The sequence below is a fragment of the Typopeltis vanoorti genome, chromosome 8 (genome assembly GCF_054136105.1).
Source record: "Typopeltis vanoorti isolate ZY-2024b chromosome 8, IOZ_Tvanoo_1.0, whole genome shotgun sequence".
Classification (NCBI taxonomy): domain Eukaryota; kingdom Metazoa; phylum Arthropoda; class Arachnida; order Uropygi; family Thelyphonidae; genus Typopeltis; species Typopeltis vanoorti.
This window is the reverse complement of record NC_143556.1, coordinates 49,926,273-49,949,567: the sequence shown is the minus strand read 5'-3', so window position 1 is coordinate 49,949,567 and position 23,295 is coordinate 49,926,273. Positions and strand designations below refer to the sequence as shown.

Genomic DNA, 23,295 nt, shown 5'->3' with positions numbered 1-23,295 from the left:
GCATTTCTTCCGGCTTAGCACATCATTTCTGCACGTCTAACCACACGATAGATTGGCAAAACAGCTCCATGCCATATCTCGATGACGACTACAGGCATCGTGTTTTTAAGGAAGCCACAATAGTACTAATAACCGGCGGAAACCTCAACAGAAATCAGGGTATAATTCTCATCAGTTCGTGGAAAAACTTGATCCTCTCTCTCAGTCAATCTGAACTGCAGCTGGCCAGTAATCACATTGCAAGTCTACAACAAACGCGCATGCGTGATAATGAATAAGAACAATAAGCCATCTCTGTCACGCGAAACGTGTAACCATAGATACTAGTTTGGTTTACAACGTTTTTTATGTTCCTTTTAATTTGCATTTACTTTCATATCTCCATAATACCTTGAAAAAGCCAGACAGTTTGCTGGCGAAACTGGTAGGTTTTAATAAATGTTTATTTGTAAAATACTGGTCTGTATTAATAAAAGTGTATTTCTTTACTAACTTTTTATAATATAGTGAACACTGGAGGGGGAATGGCTACATGATGACAATGCTGGATTTTGCAAAGCCATTTGACAGAATATCTGGAACTATTATGCAAATTAAAACAAATTGGGATAGATATGAAACTGGTGATATTGATATGTGGATGGCTTGTGGTCAGATTCCAAAAAAGTAGTATATGGAGGAGGAGAGTCCAGTAGAAAGTAGTGGTGTATACTGCAAGGCCCTATGCTTGGACCACTACCATTTGATTTGTACATAAATGATATAGGAAATATTAATTTGTTTGCTCATGATGCAAAATTGTATAGGGTAATAGTGGAGAGCTTGCAGGATGATTTTAATAGGCTGTCAGTATGAGCAAAAGATAATGGGTGCCAGTTTAATGTGAAGAAATGTAAAGTTATGAATTTTGGAATAAATAGATTACAAACTGTGTACCACAGTGATGTAACTGTATTAATGAAATAAGGACTTTAGGGTGGTAGTAGTAATAGATAGAGAATTGAAGTTTAGAGGACGTATTGCTAGGGTTGCCATGGTAGCTTTTAGGATTTCTTGGTTATTGAAGAACATACTGACAAGCAGAGATAATGAAGTTATCATTACTCTTTATAAGGCCTTGATACATCCATATCTGGATTCCTGGACTTAAGTCTAGTCATCTGGATTTCTTGGAGCACGAGGAAGTGGTGGAGAGGATCCAATGGTATGTGACCAAGATGGTGGGCAGTCTGTGGAATGCACCCCATGAAAATAGATTGAGGGTTTGTGGGTTACAAAAATTTGAATGACAGGTGAAATATAGAAGATACATTTAAATTAAAGTGTTTTTTAGGATTGATGCAGAGGAAATGTTTCAGTGCTTGGCTGGGGTCGGAGAGGCAGAACTAGAAGTCATTCCTGGAAGTTGAACAAGAGTATGGTTAGTAAAGGTGTTAAGACTAGATTTTTCACTTGTAGAGAGGAGAGTGGTGAATTGATATCCACCAGAGTCAGTTGTGAGTGCTTGTCTGTTAATAACTTCAAGGAGAGAGATGATAGATATTGTGTGGATAGCTGGGATCTCCTACAATGAGTTTTCAGACTCCATGGAAGTGCTTGTACAATAATCATAATAAGTTTAAAAATCTCTTTTCTAATTGTATGAGTTGTTAATAAGTTGGCAGAATGTCTTCATGGGCTTCTTTATTCAGCACATCTGACAAACACCTAGAGCTAAAGATTAACTGAGTTTTCAATATTAGTGGATTCATTAGTTTGCAGTGATTTTGTTTAAATGAGAATCCCATCCATGAAAGGTTGGAAACCTATTGTACATGCAAGTATTATGGGCTAGGGTTAGATAATCTAGTTTCTGTGCTCTAGAAACCAAACCATACTTTTTTTCAGTTACTTCTTCAATAAACAGAGTAGTGGTCTCACACTGAACAACGAAAATCATCTGTCACTGAATACTTTCACAAATATCCCTGTCTACAGCAGTATTTGAACCTATATCCTGTTGGTTTTGAGAATGGTGATGCTAACTGCTCAACTAACCAGGCCAGAAAATATCAACTTTGTTAAACGTGAGATAATAATTACTGCTTTGTGTTTGGCCATATCTGCAATTCTGTTGTGAGCTGTTATTTGACAGAGGCATCCCATCAGCAGATTTACTTTCTTATCTCTGATCATTACTTTCACAATTCCTTTGGCAGTAGATTTGACAAAATGTCTTGCTGGTTACTTCATAGCATCTTCCTTAGCTTTTGCAGTTTCATTCCCTTTCTTTATTGTTCAGTGTTTTTACCTAAGTGTAACTTAGCAACACTTTGGCTAGAAAAGTTGGAATGAGATGTATTTTATTGGGGTAACTTTGCTAAAAGAGGTGGAGGAGGAAGGGGATCTGGGTGTTGGTGAATAGGCAGCTGAAATACAGAGGACAAATTGTGAGAGTTGTAACTCTTACCCAAAAAATTGCTGCCATAATCAGAAGAACACCAGTAAGTAGGGACCCTTACTTAACACCTTGATCAGTAAGAAAATACTGATAGTTTGTTATTAGAGGAACAGGCTGGATTTAGGAAGGGTTGAAGTTGCTTTGTTGCTGTATTTGTGCTAAAACTAATCATCGAGAAAAAAAAAAAGAGAATTTAATTTAAAGACTCACCTGGCATTTATAGATTATGAAAATCCTTTGACTGAGTTAATATGCAAAAATTATGGAAAATAATAATAGAAGACCAAGGCTACTCAAAACAGTTGTTAAATGCAATTAAGAGCCTATATAACAATACAACTGCAATCATAAATATTAATGAATACATAACATAAGAAATAGAAAGTAATCAGAGTAATCAGGGAGTCTATCAAGAATGTAGCCTTTCCTCCTACTTATTTAATATATATATATATATATATATATATATATATATATATCAGGGGTGTATATTCAGGGTGTGCAGTGCACACCCATGGAATAGCAGTATCACCCATATTATATTTTTGTATTCATTCCTGTTAAAGACTTTCCTCATTGTTCCCTGGCTTCATGTGATTCCTAAAATTAAACACTATATAATAATGCTTCATGAAGAGGACACTTGATTTCATATGCATTGTATCACATTTGCATTAATAGCCCAGGTGTGTTTGTGTGTGTGATCACAAATATGGACACCTTTGAGCCCTTTGAACTGACAAATTGCTCAGCGGATCAAATTCTTAGCATTCTAGTTGTCTTAAACCATCCAGAAGATGAGGCAGAGTGTGCATTGAGACAATAGCACCCAGAAATAAGTGGCTGTGATTGGTTATTGTGTCAACCAATCCAACTGAACATTGTCATGAGTTGCTGTTTTTGTTTTCTGTGCATGAAGTGTGACTGATGTGTTAAGGACACCAATATAGACAAGTATTCTATAAATAATTGATAAGTTTTTGGCCCATATTTACAATGGGAAACAGTGTTGACGATCTACTGAATGTCCTGTTTTCTACCAGAGCTTTTGCAGATTGTATGATTATAGTTGAAGGAGGTTGGAACTTGTGTATAAGTAAAACAGGTTATTTCAGCCTTTCTTTAGTTCACTCCAGAAAAATAATAATTTCCCAAGTGATTACTTTTTCTGATTTCTCTATATTGCTGTATTTAAAAATCATATCAAAATTCAAATTATCTGTGTCTCACTAATCTCATCACAAAGCATAAACCCTTTGTGCATCTCACATAAATGGTGCCATCATTTTTTATTTTGGTTTAAATGATGGTACAACATGACAAAATTTCATGCCGGCTGGGGCGTCGCCCGGTTAAATAAGGTCCCCGTTGTTTTCGCCAGGGAACCAGGGCGAACAGCAAAAAGTCAGCTACTGGAACAAATCTGAAAACAAACCCCAACTCAACATCACCAGAGTTAAAGATCGGTACTATCAACGTAAGAAGCCTGAATGGCAAAGAAATGGAGCTAGCTGAGGAATTAGATAAGTACCAGATCGACATAATAGGGGTGACTGAAACAAAAAAGACCAAAACTGGTGAGATCTTTCTGAGCAATAAATCCAAAATGTTATATTCAGGCAATGACAATCAAGGAAAAGAAGGAGTAGCCATAGTATTCAACACAAAATACGAGGCTAATCGTCTTGAATGGCAGTCAGTCTCAAGTAGAGTAATGTGGGCAAATATGAGAATGGGGAACTGGACAATGAGACTTATTTGTGCCTATGGTCCCACAGAAGGTTCTACTAAGGTAGAAGTGGAGGAATTTTTTGAGGCTTTAGAAAAAGCAACTGACACAATGAAAAATGAAAAGTTGGTCCTTGTTGGGGATCTAAATAGCAGAGTAGGAAATGATTGTGAGACATATAAAAATATTTTGGGAAAATTTGGAGAAAAGAGCTAAGCTAATAATAATGGCAAATATCTGTTGGATTTCTGCTCAGGACATTGGACTGGTTATTACTAACACCATGTTCCAACATAAAAATGTGCACAAATTCACATGGAGAGAAGAGGCAAGGAATAAGAAAAGTCTCATTGACTATGTTATTGTTGATAGTGATGTTTTCTCCCTGGTGCAGGACACCAGAGTGTACAGAGGATTTGAAATTGGAAGTGATCACTATTTAGTCTTGAGCAGGATAAAATTGAATTTAATATCGAAAAGAATAACATGTAAGAAAGTTTTAAAGCGAATAACAGTTGAGCAGCTTTCAGATGTGAACTGTAGACTAAAATACAGAAAGATTATTGAAAAGAAAATGAAAGAGTTTGAGAACAGGAATGAAACCTTGGAGATTCAGTGGCAAACTCTGAAGAAAACATTGATTGATTCTGCCAGAGAGGCATGTGGTGAGGTTGTGTGCAAGGATAAAAAAATCAGAACTCCCTGGTGGAGACAGGAAGTTAAAGAGGCAGTGAAGGAAAAGAAGAAAGCTTATCAAAAGTTCCTGGCAAATAAGTCAGCTTTTACTCTTACAGAATACAGAGACAAATGTAAGAAAGCTAAACAGTGTGTAAAACTAGCTAAACAACAGTCATGGGACGACTTTGGCAAGAATATAGAAAATAAATATCAAGAAGGTGGCAAAATATTCTGGAGGTTGTTGAAGAAGCTTAGGAATGGAGGAAAGAGTACTGTAAAAGGAATTAGAGATGATAAAGGTGACATGAAAACAGAAGAAAAAGATATCCTTGAAGTATGGAGTAATTACTTTGAAAAACTGCTAAATGAAACAAGCAGTGATGACAGCACAGTGATAAAAAACACTGACCAGACATGCAGTCAGGAATACATATCCATACGTGAAGTAGAAAAAGCCATCAAAGGCTTGAAATGTGGAAAGGCAGCAGGAGTAGATGATATTCGACCAGAAATGCTGAAGTATGGTGGTATAAGAGTCTTACAGTGGCTGCACTGCATAGTTCAGAAAGCCTGGACAGAGGGACGAATTCCCGATGATTTGAGTGGAGCTCTCATAGTACCCATATATAAAAAGGGAAATAAAACTGAATGTGAGAATTTTAGAGGTATTTCCCTACTGAGTGTTCCTCGCAAGATCTATGCAAGTATACTTCAGAAACAGTTGAGAAGAATTGTGGAAGAAAAGCTTGGTGAAGAACAAGCTTTATTCAGGCCAAATAGAGGCTGTCAGGATCAGATCTTCACTTTACGACAAATAGTCGAGAAAGAATGGGAATATAACAAAGATCTGTATTTAAGTTTTGTCGATTTGGAAAAGGCATATGACAAGGTGCCAAGAGAGAAGCTATTCAATACGCTGCAGTTATATGGTGTCAATGGGGCATTATATCAAGCAATACTTAGTCTTTATTTGAGTTGTAAATCAGCAGTTAGAATTGAAGGAAGTACAGGAAGATGGTTTAATGTTAAATCTGGTGTGAGACAAGGTTGTACATTATCCCCTCTGTTATTCATTATCTATATGGATCACATTATGAAGGAATGTGGTATTAAACCTGATATCAAAATTGGGGATGTTAATGTCAGCTCTTTGCTTTATGCGGATGATGTTATACTTCTAAATAAATCCGCTACAAGTCTGCAAGATTCTCTGACTAAATTGAATAGCTGTTGTAATAGATATGGTATGACGGGCAGCAATAAAAAGACAAAGACAATGAAAATAGGCAGAATCTTTGAAAATGTCAACTGTGTTGTGAATGGAGAACTTGTGGAACAAGTAAAACATTTCAGCTACTTAGGCACGATTTTCACTGAAGATGGTAAATTAAATATAGAAATAGACAACAGAATCAGCAAAGCTGGTATGGTGGGAAGTCAATTGAATAAATTCATATGGAATAAGAAAGAAATTAGTCGGAACACTAAATTAGCTGTATACAAGACAGTGTTCAAACCAGTTTTAACTTATGTATCTGAGAGCTGGGTCAGAAGTAAAACACTTGCCCAAAGACTAGAGACCGAAATGAGAGTCCTGAGAAAGATTAGAGGCGTGAACAGATGGCATCAATGGCAATATCATATTAAAAATGAGGGTATTAGGAAAGAACTTGACATTATCAGCATCCAGGAATGCGTTAGCAGAGCTAATCTCAGGTGGTATGGTCACTTAAATAGAATGGGAGAGGAAAGATTAGCAAAACAAGTGTTCTCTGCCAGGTTGGCAGGAAAACGACCCAGAGGAAGACCAAGATATAGGTGGATTGATACGGTGCAAAGTGCCTTAGACGATAGAAATATAAGATCTGATAATGTTGGAGTCTTGACAAGTAACAGACTGATTTGGAGGAAAATTGTAGATAGGAAGTTAGTAATGATGTAATTTTTTCATGTGGTACTGTCATATCCTGTACACCCCTTGAGGGTACATGGCAGGAATTTGATGATGATGATGATGACATAAATGGTGTATGTGAAGCATAGCTGTTGTTCATTTGACCTTTATGCTTTCCATATTTAAAATTATACTAATTGATAAATTAAAGTATTCAAAGTAGTTAGCTACAATTATTAATTGCATTATCCCAGTTCAGTTGAGATGTGCTATCCACTCTTAAAACTTTCATATGTCAATAAAATGCAATCATATGGTCAAACTGACATGAATTTTGTAGCACAGGTTGCATAAGCCACATGACAGCACACATAGAACCAAAATGGACATGTGCCATTACTGATATATATGTGTGTGTGTGTGTGTGTGTGTGTGTATATATATATATATATATATATATATATATATAGAGAGAGAGAGAGAGAGAGAGAGAGAGATGATCTAATATGAAAATCTCTAGTAAATCTCTAGTGAAAATCTCTAGTAAATCCAAGAATGAACATCAATCAACATACAACAGTAAACACTATGCTTTTTTGCAGAGAAGGCTTTATAAGAATGTGATATTTAAAAAAGCCTTGTAACCTTAATGAGTTATATAAGCTCATCTACACAGGCTTTTACAAACATTTAAATCTGTGTAGTAAGATTCAAATCCACAGCCCCTGTAGTAAACAAGCAGCAGTTTTTACCAACTCATCTAATGAGGCAGGCTATTATATATATAGATGATCTAATATGAAAGTGAAACAAAAATCAGAAGAGGACCTTCAGAGATCTACTCACCATTTATAGCAACTAATTAGTGAATAGAGTTTATGAATTTTATTAAAGAAATAAAGAAAACTAAAACTATGCATTCTGGGGGGTTAGATATCCCATAGAAACTAAAATAGTAATTGAAAACGAAACTAGAATAAGTAACACACTTTCAATATTTAGGATGTGATATAACATTTGATGTTGATAATAAATTACACCATTTTTAAGCAATCTGTGGCACTATAAGACAAACAACAAAAAGCAAAACAAAGAAGGAAACACAATTAAAATTTTATCATGTCATGGCAATACCAACATTATTATATGATTCAGAAAGTTGGATAGAGACAAAAAAAAATGCTGAAAATAGAATACAAGCAGCTGAAATGAAATTTTTTAGATCAGTTAATACAGGAATGGATAGAATACAAAATGATGGAATGAGAAAGAAATTACAAATACAGGCAATAAAAGATAAAAGGAACACCAAAAACACTGAAGAGAACACTTACAATGAGTAGAGAAGGAAGGCTATGAAAAGAAGTAATAAAATTAGAAAAATTAAAGATGGAAACTTAAATGTACATGAAATAAATTCATTAGCTATGAAATTTTCACCTATGTATTGTACGCATTCTCAGTACATTGATAATGGAACACGATATAAAATTACAAGTTTATGTACTGAAGATGCTTACGATATGTAGGCAAACATTTTACATCTAATAAATTTATTTCATGTAAGTGTAAGTTTCTGTCTTTAATTTTTCTAAGTGTGTCAACTTATGTACATATATTAATTAATGAAATATAAGCCTAAAGGGAAAAGAGATATAGGAAGACCTGGGAATTGATGTTAAGTTCTTTCCTAATATCCTCGTTTTTAATATGATATTGGCATTGATGCCATCTATCCGTGTCCATGATCTTTCTCAGGACTCTCATATCTGTGGTCTCTAGTGTTTGGTCAAGTGTTTTATTTCTAACCCATCTCTCAGATCCATAAGTTAAAATTGGATTGAACAGTGTTTTGTATATTAGTGTTTAACATAACATAACACCTAATTTAGTGTTTTGACTGATTTCTCTCTTATTCCATATAAATTTATTCAGTTGACTTCCTACCATACCAGCTTTGTTGATTCTGTTGTCTATTTCCATATTCAATTTACCATCTTCACTAAAAATCATGCTTAAGTAGTGAAATGTTTTACTTGTTCTGTAGGTTCTCATTCACATTGCAGTTGATATCTTCAATGCTTCTGCTTACTTTCATTGTCTTGCTATTGCTGATTTTCATACCAAATTTATTATAACACTTACTCAATTTAGTTCTTGAGAACTTGCAAACTTGTACTGGATTTATTTAGAAATATAACATTATCTGCATAAAGTAAAGAGCTGAGATTACCATATCCAATTTTAATATCAGGTTTAATACCTCTTTCCTTCATAATCGATCCATATAGATAATAAATAGAGGGGATAATGTACATCCCTGTCTGACACCAGATTTAACATTAAACCATATTCCTGTACTTCCTTCAATTCTAACTTCTGACTTACAACTCAAACAAAGACTAAGTATTGCTTGATACAACACCCCACTGACACCATACAACTGTAGCATTTTGAATAGCTTTTCTCATAGCACCTTTTCATATGCCTTTTCCAGATCTATAAAACTTAAATACAGATATCTTTGTTATATTCCCATGATTTCTCAACCACTGTTTGTCGTAAAGTGAAAATCTAATCATGACAGAATCTCTTTGGCCTGTATCCAGCTTGTTCTTCACCAAGTTTCCCTTCCACAATCCTTCTCAACCGTTTCTCAAGTATGTTTGCATAACTCTTACCAGAAACACTCAGTAGGGAAATACCTCAGTAATTCTCACATTCAGGTACTAGGAGAACTATACTCCAATCATCTGGAATTCGACCCTCTGTACAGGCCTTATGAACCTGAACTATATAGTGCAGCCACTGTAAGACTTTTATACCTCCACACTTGAGCATTTCTGGTTGAATGTCATCTACTCCAGCTGCCTTTCCACATTTCAGGCTTTTGATGGCTTTTTCTGCTTTATGTATGGATATGTATTCCTTATTGCATGCCTATTCAGTGTTTTGTACCACTTGTTTATTTAGCAATTTTGAAGTAATTACTTGATACATCAAGAATATCTTTTCTCCAGTTTTTCATGTCACCTTTATCATCTCTAATTTCTTTTATAGCACTCTTTCCTCCATTTCTGAGCTCTTTGAACAGTTTCCAGAATATCTTCCCAAATTCTTGATATTTATTTTCTATATTCTTACCAAAGTCTTCCCATGGCTTTTGTTTAGCTAGTTTTAGACAGTGTATAGCTTTCTTACATTTGTCTCTGTATTCTCTAAGAGCGCAAGCTGACTTATTTGCCAGGAACGTTTAATATGCTTTCTTCTTTTCCTTCCGTGCCTCTTTAACTTCCTGTATTCACCATGGAGTTCTGATTTTTCTATCCTTGCAGACAACCTCGCCACATACCTTTGGCTGAATCAGTCAATGTTTTCTTCAGGGCTTGCTGAATCTCCAAGGTTTGATTTTCTATTCTCAAACTCTTTCATTTTTTCTTGAATAATGTTTGTGTATTTTAGTCTGTAGTTCACATCTGAGAGCTGCTCAACTTTTGTTCGCTTTAAAACTTTCTTATATGTTCTTCTTTTTAATATGAAATTCAATTTTATCCTGCTCAAGACTAAATCAGTTTCAATTTCAAATCCTCTGTACACTCTAGTGTCCTCCACCAGTGAGAAAATATCACTATCAACAATAACAATGAGACTTCTTATTCCTTTCCTCTCTCTCTCCATGTGAATTTGTGTACATTTTTATGTTGGAACATTGTGTTAGTAATAACCATTCCATGTCCTGAGTAGAAATCTAACAGGTATTTGCCATTATTTGTTCCATCAGTTGCTTTCCCTTAAGGCCTCAAAAAATTTCTCCACTTCTACCTTAGTAGAACCTTCTGTGGAACCATAGGCACAAATAAGTCTCATTGTTCAGTTCCCCATTCTGATATTTGCTCAGATCACAATACTTGATATTGCGTTCCATTCAAGAAGATTAGCCACATATTTAGTGGTGAATACTATAGCTACTCCTTCTTTTCCTTGATTGTCATTGCCTGAATATAAAACATTTTATATTTATTGCTAAGAAAGATCTCACCAGTTTTTGTTTTTTTGTCTCAGTCACCCCTGTTATGTCAGTCTGGTACTTATCGAATTTCTCAGCTAGCTCCATTTCTTTGCTTCAGGCTTCTTATGTTGATAGTACTGATCTTGAACTCTGGCGATGTTGAGTTGGGATTTGTTTCAGCATTTGTTCCAGTAACTGACTTTTTTGTTCACTTTGGTTCTCTGGCAAAAACAACGGTGGTCTTGTTTAATCAGGTGTTGCTCCAGTCAGCACGAGATTTTGTCATGTTGTTCCATCATTTTATATTGTGGTTTAAGCCAATAAGAATACAATTTGGTTGACTAAATCCCAAATTGCCAGCCCATCCTCATTTGTTCAGTATTCAGGTAGATATGTAACAGGGTGCACTATGAGAAGGTGAGGATTGGACATTAGATCAGAATTTATCTAATTTAAAGCCCTTGTCGGTCCTCCACATCCCTTTAAAGGCCATGTGGAAGTCTCCTCTCAGCTTTGACCCCTTAAGCATCCCTTTTGCAACTTGTTTGGCCTTCTATCTCTTCAATGCCCATGCTTCGAAAGCATGGACTTGGAAATTGAATTAATTAATTTTTGTATACTATGTTGAATGTTAGTTGGGAGTTGTCAAACTTATATTTCATTGGAATATTAAGCTGTAATTTAATCGATTTCCTATATCATTAGTTTGATAATTTCTCGTTTATTATAGGAAAATTTTCTTCTTTTACACTTAAACGTTTGTATTGCCAAAATTATAATTTTTCATCAGTATAATATATAAGAAATTTTTTGCGTTTGTAAGAAATTTTTAAGAGTAAATTAAGTTTTTAAAGATATAACAAATTAGAAATTATTTTGTTGGTAATGAAAATTGATTGAAAGCTTTGTAAGAAGTCTTTTGTTACTCCTTAATTTTTATAAAGTTTTTTGGAATATTATATAGTACTATCGATATATGCAGTTTCATATTTCATGTATTTTCCTGAGGTTAGTAGTGGCTTAATTATTCCTTAAAATTCATTAAACACGTGAAATTTTTATTTTGAGTTTGTTTGTTATACATTGAAGAAATATCTTAATAGTTCTTGATTGTTTACTGAGAACTGTTAAAGCTATAAAAATCTAGTCTTGGCAAATCTTATTTGTCCCAAATCCAATGAGCCTCTGTAACTCAGTAGGTAAAGATATTACATCCTTTGGTTCAAGCCCATCTGGGATATGAAGAACTTTATAATGACTTTTCAACTAAAGGTGAATTACCTGATCTTATATGAAGTCAACAGGGTTTTTTCATTCCTCGGCAAACTTGTCACATACAAATAGTACACTGGTCAGCCACCTTTGTGGAATCCTGTCAAGACGATTTGGTGAAAACCTAGTAATATAAAACAAACACCTTTTTTTGTTTTGCATTGAACTGAAAAAACTACAGTACATTATGATGCTCATATATTACAGGACTTTAATTGTTCATTATTATCTTTAAGCTTCTTATGAAACTGTGACAAAATTAATTTGAATAAAATTTAGATTTTATTATGAGACTATAGGTTAATTTTATTTCAGGGCATGGATCTTCGTCAGTATTCTAGACAGATTGAAAAAGAACTGAAAGAAGTAGAAAATGAATCGATACAAGACTGTATCCTTTTATTTGCTTGTAGTTTCAAAATATAAGATTATCATACAACACATTTTATTTTATTTTTTTTTTTAAAAAGTCATGTTATTATTTATTTTGGAAAACATCTTTATTAATTAATGTGACCTCTTCATTAATTATTGCCAGAGTATTAGCAATAGATGCCTGCTTTCCTGGATATCGTGGTTATTTGTTAGAAATGCTCTGCAAACAGACCGTGTTATGTCATGTTATATTATATAGTTGATAAATGAATTCTAAAAACTCCACCAAAGAATTGTTGAGATATGAAAGAAATGCCTATACAGTCCAGTTGTTAATGACTTATTAGGTGCATAAATGGAAGCATAAATGTTGGTTTGATAGAAACACAATGGAATACCAGATGATAGGAATGAAATTAAATCTGATCTTATTTCTATCACACTTGATAAGACTAATGTTTAAGTTTTAAAAGAGGTAAACCGTGAGTAGACATATCGGTACATAGAGGAAATAACGCGCATTACTATCCCTTATGTACAAGGCATCAGTGAACGTATAGCAAAAGTTTTAAAACCACTGAATACTTCAAACACAGAGGAAATAATGCGCATTACTATCCCTTATGTACAAGGCATCAGTGAACGTATAGCAAAAGTTTTAAAACCACTGAATATTTTTGTTGCCTTTCGACCGTTTAGAAAAATCTCCACCTTTCTCACTTCTCCTAAGGACAAGCTTCCACTTCTTAATCATCCAGGTATCTTCCAGATTCCGTGCTCTTGTGGATTATCTTATTTCGGACAAACGGGAAGATCTGCCTCTATTCGGCTAGAAGAACACCAATCTTATATTGAATACTTTAAACCTGAAAAGTCTGAACTTTCTGAACATGCCATCTTCACTAGACACAGAGTTCATTGGAGAAAGACTAGAGTTCTTCACGAAAGTCAGTTTCTCATGGAACGCCTTTATAAAGAAACATGTGAAACTCTACTACATTCTCCTAACTTAAACATATCCGACGGCTTACATCTATCCCCTTTATGGGAGATAGTACTTTACAAATCAGCTAATCTTTCCTAACTTTTTATTGTATTAATTTTTTTTTTTTTTTTTAGGAAAGTTATTGACCTTTTTAGTTATCTTACACCAGTTACTTAGGTGGCGCTTTTTGGAATTGTCAGTTAGTGTTTAATTTTGAACTTAATGTACTGAAGATGCCTGTGACACACAGGCAAAAATTATACTAATAAATAATCTTTCTACGTGAGTTTTTTCTGTTATTTATTAAGACTAATGTTTGACACATATTTGTGGTCAAGGCTTTGAAGAATCTAGCGAGAACAAGGATTCAGAAATGGGTTGACAGCAGCAGAATTTTTTTTTAATGGACAGCATAGGTTTGCTAAAGGAATATCATGTTTTAGCAGTCTGCTTACTTATTATAACAAAGTGACTTGGGCAAAGGGCCTGCATATATAGTAGTATATTTAGATTTTGCAAAGGTTTTTGATTTTGCAAAGGTTGTTTATTTTTTAACGGCATATATTAGAACACAGAAAAATAAGTAAATAATTAATTTATTAACTTATTGCTGATATTTCGCTGGTGTTATAACCAGCATCTTCAGAGCACAAAAACACAGTTTGTCACTATACGCGAGACTATAACAACATAGTGTAATCAACGGACTAGTTAAACAAAAAAATTGTAGCAGAAATACAAAGACTTGAGTCCTGATTTTGGTGCCCTCTATCTGAAAAAAAAGAAAAAAAAAATGCAGCTATCACATAAGACTAGAGTTCTAAACAGAGAAAAAAACCGGTACTAGTTTTTTCTTAAGGTGACTGTCTCCCAGATTTTAGACAAATTTATACAGCCATATTTGTTGAGATTTGGAGTGTTCCAGGGCTTCTGTTGCCTCTAAGAACAATCTATCCTACTTGTAAGAGCTTCTGTGCAGTACTTTTGTGTTCTTCCAGTTGATCCTGTGTGTAGGGGGTATTCAGAGCATGGTCTGCTAGGCCCGACTTGCCATAGTGATAATGCCGGATGTATCTTTTGTGTTCGCTGATGCAGATGTTCACAGTTCTTCCTGTTTGACCGTAGTAGACTTGATTACATGAGCAGGGTACTTCGTAGACTCCTGGGCTGTCCTTGGGTGAGTGGATAAGGGTTGCTAATTTGCCACACGGTCTGAATGTGGTGCGTAGTTCATGTTTATTAAGAATTCTTGAAATCTTTTCGGATGTGCCTTTAATGTATGGGATGGTGACTGTTTTGTTGTAGTTCTCTGTGGTGGATAGTGGGAGGGGTTTCTTAGGAGCGTTTAGTATTTTGTTTATCTTATGGGGATTATAGCCATTGGCCAAGAAGGTGTGGCGTAAGTGAGCCAGTTCAGCAGCAAGAGTATTGTCATTGGAACAGATTGCTCTCGCTCTGTGGGTTAGCGTTTTTAAAATGCCATATTGTTGAGAAGGGTGATGGTATGATTGTTTGTGTAAATATCTCCCTGTATGTGTGGGTTTTCTAAAAACTGAAAATCTAACGTATACTGTTAAAAAATAAACAACATGTACGACGAACACGTAAGTCTGTCCACATGTGAGTTGGAGATTAGCTGTCTGTAGGTATTAGCAGGTTGTGTATGGGCGAGTGATATCTCAGAAGAGGAAAGTCACTAGTGGTTTGCTCCAGGGGTTTATTTTGGGACATTGTTCTTTAATTTGTATGTAAATAACTTTGGAAGAGGCATAAATGGTGATATACAGTTGATTGCAGATAATGCAAAGTTGGAGAGAGAGAGAGAGAGAGAGAATCAGAAGTAGAACAGATGTAGCCTTGCAAGAGGACCTGGACAAGTGTATATGGGTGGATTGGGGGGGGGGGGATGTCAGTTTAATGTTGCAAAGTGTAATGTTTTAAAAGTTGGGATGCAGATTATAAGATTGGTGGAGATATTTTAAAGGAGGTGGCAGAGATGAAAGATCTGGGGATGATGGTGGACAGGGACTTGAAATTTTGTGGACATTTTACTAAATTTGTGAGGACAGCATAGTGGATTATGGGAGTGATGCAGAGAACACTGACACATAGAAGTAAGGATGTTATGATTCTATTGTCAAAGCCTTTGATCAGACTGCATATTGATAACTGTGCACATATTTGGTCGTCTGGCTTTCAAAAGGATGATGAACTGTTGGAGAGTGTTCAGAAACAATTGATTAAGACGGTTTCTAGTCTCTGGAATGTGGAGTACAAGGAGAGATTAAAAGAATGCAAATTGCAGAGCCTAGAGAATAGAAGGAAGGAAGGGTGGGGGGAACATGATCAAAACATATAAGTTGGTAAGGGGTAATTACCAGATTAATGTGGATAAGATTTTTTATAGAATATCTGGAGATGGGGGGGTGATGAAGCCATCTCTGGTAGCTGACTAAGGAGGAAGGGGATGATAGTAGATTTTTTTGCATAGAAAGTGGTGAGTGATTGGAATGCATTGCTTAAAAATGTGGTGAGTGCAGACATTAATTACATTTAAGTCAAGGTATGATCTTTTTTCTTTATATATCTTCTACAGTATTTTCTTCTTCTGCAGCTCTTACTTAATGATATTACTCATTCATCTAACTCCTATCTGATTAAACGTCAGTACCTTAGGTATACAATTTAATATTGTAAATTAAAGATACCAAGAAATTATATACTTGGTTTAACCCTTTGTCGAAATGTAAGCAAACAAAGTTAGTGCTTGAAGTATTTTCAGGACTGGGGCAACTTATATAGGAAGCTAAGACTTCACATCATTTGCCTTAGTATCCCCAGTCCTGAAAATACTTCAGGCATAAACAAAGTTTGTACCTGAAGTATTTTCAGGACTGGAGATGAAGGATTATACCAAGTATATACTTTCTTGGTCCACGCAGTTAGCCTAATGGCTATGCACTTCGCAACCATATGCCTGGGGAAGGAGTGTCCGTGGTTTGCTTCCCGTCGACAACATGAGGAGCTTAAGGATCTTTCTCAGCCATAGCCAAGTTAACCGGTCTTACGTGTGTAGAGGCTTAAGTGCTGTGAGGTCATCATGTTGGAGGCTTAATGGATTTTTTACAACACTCAAAAAGAATTAAAATAGAATTTAATACTTCCTATATTTCTCCTAGTCACTAGGACATCTACGGGGATTACAAAAACAATTAATGTAACATATACACAAATAACAAACAATACTAAGCCCAACCACGTGGGTGACACTAAAGTCCTATCTAGGTAGAGCGCCCTCTAAGGGTAGTAGTAGGTGGCCTGGAATGTAAGGTGGGAACTCTGGTGATGAGTGTTTCCCAAATCTTCGGAAGCTTAATGCAACCATATTTATTGAGATTTGGTTGGTTTTTGAGAGCTGCTGCTGCTTCTAAGAAAAGTCTCTCTTTCTTGAATTTGCTATGGTGGAGCATGGTGGTTTTCTTCCAGGATACCCTGTGGGTGGTGTCCAAAACATGGTCAGCCAAGCCTGAATGGCCATAGTTGTGTTTGAAGATGTAAGCCTTGTGTTCCTCTAGACGGATGGATGCTGATCTGCCTGTCTGTCCAAAGTACGCCAGCTTACAGGAACAGGGTACTTTGTAAACTCCAGGCAGAGAGAGAGGAGGGAGCTGATCTTTCGTAGAACGGATAAGGGTAGCAAGTTTGCGGTGGGGCTTATATGCTGTGTGTAGGTTGTACTGTTTTAGTATCTTGGCTATTTTTTCGGATGTGCCACGGATGTAGGGTATGGTGATGGCATTTTTAAAATCTTGTTGACGAGAAGGACGGGGAATGGGGAAGGAGTTGATTATTTTTTTGATACTGTGATCGCTGTAGCCATTGGAGAGGAAAGTGCTGTGTATGTGGTTAAGCTCAGTAGTGAGGGCGGTTCCACTGGAACAAAGATTGTGGGCTCTCTTGGTAAGAGTTTTAATAATGCCATATTGTTGAGAGGGGTGGTGGTGGGAGAGTTTGTGAATGTATCTGCCTGTGTGGGTTTTCTGTATACGGTGAAGGTAAGTGTATCATTAGGCAAGCGTGTGACTAAGGTGTCTAGGAAGGGTAAACAATTGTTCTTTTCCTTTTCCATAGTGAACTGGATTCTTGGATGTAGACTATTGAGATGACTGAGGAAGGAGTCTAACGTGTCTGGGCCATGAGGCCAAATAAAGAACACATCATCTACATATCTTAGCCAGATAGAAGGTTTGAGTGGGGCTGAGTCTATGGCTCATTTTTTGAAATCTTCCATATAGAAATTGGCAAGGGGGGGGACCCATGGCAGTTCCCTCTATCTGCTTGTAGATTTTGTTGTTCCAAGAGAAATACCCAGAGTTAATTGCAAAGGAAAAGAGATCTAAGATGTCAGAGGGAAAAACGTTTTCTAAGAGAGAGAGATAAGGTGTCAATTAAGGGAATATTAGTAAACAAAGAGGAGATATCAAAGCTTACCAATATGTCTGTCCTATTCAAGGTTAAATTTTTTAGGCTTTAAAGTGGGTCGAGTTTTTTATATAGGAAGGGGACCTTCCGGTGAGGGGGATCAGAGTGTTGGCCAGCTGTTTAGATAGTCTATAGCAAGGTGCATTGGTAGCATCTGCTATAGGCCTGAGTGGGGAATTGGGTTTGTGGATTTTTGGTAAACCGTATATTCGGGGGGGACGGGAGTGGAAAGGTTTAAGTTTTTTCGTGACGTCAGGGGGCCAGGAAGATACTTTTTTGAGTAAGATTTTTAGTTTCTTAACTTGTGTTTTTGTGGGGTCATGTTCTAGCGGGATGTAGGTAGCGCGATCGCAGAGGATAATGTTCATTTTACGATTGTATTCACTGGTATTAAGAACGACTGTGGCATTACCTTTATCCGCTCTGGTGATGACGATACTTTTCTTTATGTAGTTTCAGGAGAGCCGTGCGTTGGGCATATGATAAATTACTTTTTGGCGGCGAAGAATGCGCGAGGATGTTGGCTACGTCAAGTCTGATGTTGTTAGCTATCTCCGACGGTAAGCGACCAATTCCCCGTTCGATGTTCACCATTACGTCAAGCACCGGCACTTCCTTCGGAGCGATGGCAAAATTACGGCCGAGGCAAAGGGCGCTGACGGCATCATCGTTGAGCCTTTTGGAAGAGAGGTTTATTACTGTCTGGAGTGGTTGAATTTGTGGTTGTGGTTTGTTTTTCACAAGGTTGCTATATTTCTTGATGTGTTTATTTTTTATTTTTGGAATTCTCTCTGTGCGGAAGTTTCCAAAATGCCAGAGAGAATCGACCAAAGTTCAGGGTTAAGAACGGTGGAGAGCTCTGAATGTAAGGAGCCAATGGCAGCGTTCGTCACTGCAAGGGTAGCACGTGTAGAGGCGATTTGCTCGTGGAGTAATGCCCGGCTGGCACGGTTATAAATACAGGAAGTATTAAATTCTATTTTAATTCTTTTTGAGTGTTGTAAAAAATCCATTAAGCCTCCAACATGATTAACCGGTCTTAGGCATGGACAGCAGGATTTTCCCCCCAGTTTATCTAGGGTTTTTCATCCTGCAAGCAGGCAAACCGACCCCGTGAACACACATGGATACAGTCATGAATATCGCCCTTAAGGGATGCATCAGAGGAGTGGCGAACTGGTTGCATTAATACGCCAGTAATCCCTCATTAGGAGGGAACTCAACCCTTCCTAGACAGATGAGAAGGATAGGATAATTTCTTGGTATCTTTAATTTATAGTATTGCCAAGCATTCCCCCCCCCCCCACCCATCCATACTTGTCCAGGTCCTCTTCAGATCCTGTGACCAGGTCCAGTATTCTCCCATCCCTAGTCTCCTCCATCACATGCTGCCGTAAGTAATTATCTCATAGTAGATGTATAAATTCTATCTCTTTCCTGCCATGTGATCTTTCTTCCTTTCAGTCTATATCTTCATAGTTGAAGTTCCCCATAATAATCACTCGACCTGTACTCATTTTACTAATTTGGCAATGTATGTCTTTCAGATCATCTGTGGAACTTCCTTGCATATAGCAACAACTAGTTGTATATTTTGTCTTACTGGTCTTAATCTCATGCCATACTGCTTCAAATGATCAGCCACTCTCTCTCACCCATTTCCTATTGTTTTTGGCTGCAATTCATCCGTCAGCAGTATCCCTCCTCCATCCTATTTTCTCTCTTTTCTGAAAATACTAAATCTTCACATTCTGTCCCTGTAACTACATCATCTGCTATTAGCCAAGTGTCACTAATGCCTATAACTTTTGGCGAGGTTGCACTAACCAATGCAAAAAACTCCTTCCTCTTGTTCCTGATACTTCTGGCATTAGTATATAGAAACTGTAGTATCCATTTAGGCCCCGCCTACCTTTACTTTCTGAATTGACTACTCTATTCAGTATTTTTGCTTGGGAGAGACTAGATTCCTCATGTGCTGTAGTCAGTGCAAAATTTTCTATCTCCATATTTGAGCATCATTGTCAGCAGTCCTACCCCATTCTATCTTCTCTATGTTCCCTGAAAATACTAAACCGTTGATGTTTTATCCCTGTAACTACGTCATCTACTGTTATCCAAGTCACCCGTGATGGGACTACAGTGGGTCTTTTTCTCTTTAGCCAATTTCAGTATGGAACGCTTGGCAAACAGAGCTCTTAACACAGCCTCACTCACACCTTTAGCCCATCTTTGCTATGTCACCACATGGTCCAGACAGATTCGTATATTTTGTCTGCCCTTCCTATGCATACTAATTTCACATCTTTCAAATGTGAAATTAGAAATGAGAAGTAACTTACATAGACAGTCACAAAGCAGTTAGATTATCTTGAAAACACCTAACACATTTTTATATTTTTATTTATTTATTTTTTAATTAACTCCATACACAGGCCATTAAACCTACAACATAACAATACCATGTGTGTTCTAATGAATTAGGAGAAAAATAGAATCTGTTAATGCATTTCATGGGCTGCTGGAGGTTGCAGTTCTTGGGGAAAATGGTATTGGAAAGGTTGTTCCAAAACAGAGAGATACATGGAATGAAAGAGAACAATGAGAATTTGGTCGAGGAAGTTTGAAGGTGAATTGAATATGGATGTTGACAAGCAGTTGCTTGTATTTTACATTATTTAGAGGAAAGTGGAGGAATGGTTATGGCCTGTTTGGTTTCTGCTACACTATCACAAATTGTGAACAGTATTCTAGAGTTAGGCAGATTGCGATCTGGATAATATTAGGAGTTGTATAGGCAAGAAATAGAGTCTCTTCAACAGGAAAGAGAATACAAATTTTTGTAGATGCTGAGAAGACCAGATGCAATGTTTGTGCCAAGAAAGGTTAAAGGTATAAATCAGATTATTTTAGTTATTCATTTGGAGCATGTGTTTCGATCAGAATAAGAGAAACAATAATCACGCCATGGAAAAGAAGTATAGAAATAATGGAAGTCATCTCATTTGGTATTGTGGTAGTGCCAACAGTAACTAAATTCTCACTGTACAACATGTTTTCCAGGTATACTCAACTCCAAATCCATTCAAATGATCAGCCTTATGTCAGCTCTTTTGTTGATTGAACTCACTCCCCACATCTATGAGCTCCACACACCATTCCTCCTGCACAACCTACACATTGACTCATTTATCAACATGATCCTTCTTCTTGAGTCGGTAATATGACAGAAGACTGACAATCTTTATTCTCTCACTCTTTTTATTCAATTATATCAGCAACTCTCATATCTCCTCACATACCACAGTTGTCACCTGCCATTTGTACCTGTCAAAATAATCATTTTTCCTCTCTGCATCCTAACAGACTTGCTAGCATCTTTAATTTTTGCTCTCAGGAAACATGATTTTATCTTCCTCTCCTTAAGCACTCCTTATTATGGCGCCTCCATACAAAAATCTCTTACCCTGCCATCTTTTGCTGTTTCATACTCTGTGCTTTCTCTTCCCTTGCACTCTTCTTTTACTTCTCTGCCATTCCACTTTCCAGGTGTTTCTCCAACTATTTTATCACATGTTTTGTCATCTGAAGGACTCCATCTTGTTAGTTTAGTATTCTCATCTTCCATTGTTTTCTTTCATGCTATCACTTATACCTTGTTCATCTTTGCTCATTTCCACCATTTTACTTTCAGCAGCAGCAGCAGCAGCAACAACCTTGCAGAACATTTGCTCTCACATTTTTCTGCCTTTTGCCATTCAGCTCGCTGGTGTCTTCTTACTCCTCATACTTCTGGTACTTGCTTTCAAAATGTTTCTTATGCATGTGCCCACCAGGCTTGCTCTCCTGCAAATTTTTCACCCTTCACAGTGAATATGTATTGTACACACTGCAGTGAACAAAATTCCATATTAAATTTGTCCACCATGGTTCTACTGTGCATCAGTATCATAACAACATATAATGCAAGTAACAGCTTTTCTTTCAAATAACTCCACAAAAAGTGTTTAAAAACAAACAAGGAAGCATTCATAAAAATAAGCTACTAAAAAAATGAATCCAAGATTGCCTGTTATCTTTGAATATCACTCTTGCAATCAGTGAACATCCTCCCCTATTTATATGCAGTTACCTTATGACTTTATGGGTTGTGTATTTTTTGCATATTTTTTATGCTTGTTTCATTAAAATCTGTCAGATTTTGTAATGCCTCCCTGAAGTTTATAGTCAGATGTAACTATTGAGATGTGAAAAAAAAAAAGAGAAGTTGTTGGAAACCTTTTTACTTTCATATAGAAATTAGATTTCAATTTCCCCTCTATACTAGTAGCTGTAGTAAGTGCTCCAAGATAATTTCCGCTTTGCATATTCAATTTCATTATTTCCAATGAAAATATTCAAATGCATATTTTCATTGAAAGAAAGAAAGAAAGGAAAAATTATGCTTTTCTGTCTGTTAACTGATGTTGTTAAAATGATTTCACCAAATGAGAGTCATAAAATAGTTAGCCTGGTTGACTTAGTTAATATATCTGCTCTCTCTCTAATAATCAGGTCTCTAATAATAACCATGTCCACAACAGGTTGGAATCCCGTTGTGGACATGGTTGCTTGGAATTGTCTTTAGGTAGAAGATGAATTTCAGTGCCTTATGTTTACACCACCACCCCACTTATTGGAGGTCCTGAAAGATTAGGGATTCTGGATTTTGTACAAAATAAAATAAAAATAGAATAGTATATAAATAATAAAGAAAAATAGAACAAAATCTTTAGCTCAGCTACAGCATTAATGCACCATAGGTTTACAACCTTTCATGGCTGAGGGAGGGGGGGAAAAAACCATGTGGTCAAGTCAAAGAAATGATAAAGTGCATCAAGATGAAAAGAAAAAAAAGTTTTAATCCAGTCAAGGATTCCAGCAATTAAGCAGGCCTTTTATTTATTTTATTTTATTTATTTATTTTTTTAAAACCAAGTTTTTATTAGCTTAGACTTAGATGGAGGTGGCAGATTTATATTTTCGATAGGAAACTCAAGTTTAGCTTTCCACAGAATACACTGGAAGAGTACAACACAGTTGATGGACACAATAGCTTGATACTATTCATGCTATGAAATCCTTGAGTTGACTCAGTAGTAATTTCTTTCCCATTAAGTCATTTAGAACAAATAATTCCTTTAGTTGATAGATGGTGCTTGCAATCAACTAGCACTAATTATTATGATGTGGATATGTATTGGGATTGAACTTCACTACTGTGAAAACACAATAAACAGATTTCTGTTAGAAGAAACCTCCTGAATGGTAGGACCCACCCTAATATCTTTATAATTTTTTATTTAGTATATTTTAGCATATATTTAGCACCTCTCATATAGTCTCATACATTTAGCGCCTCCGTAGAGCAATTGGAAGAACGACAGTATGT

General features: G+C 36.3%; 1 protein-coding gene across 1 annotated transcript in view; it reads left to right on the top strand.

The window, feature by feature from the left end:
* Vps52 (vacuolar protein sorting 52) overlaps window positions 1-23,295 on the top strand; it is a 273,390-nt gene that overhangs the window by 41,139 nt on the left and 208,956 nt on the right. The window contains exon 4 of the mRNA XM_090396657.1: window positions 12,338-12,413. Coding sequence (XP_090252783.1) covers window positions 12,338-12,413 — 76 coding nt within the window. The remainder of the gene's footprint in view (window positions 1-12,337; window positions 12,414-23,295) is intronic.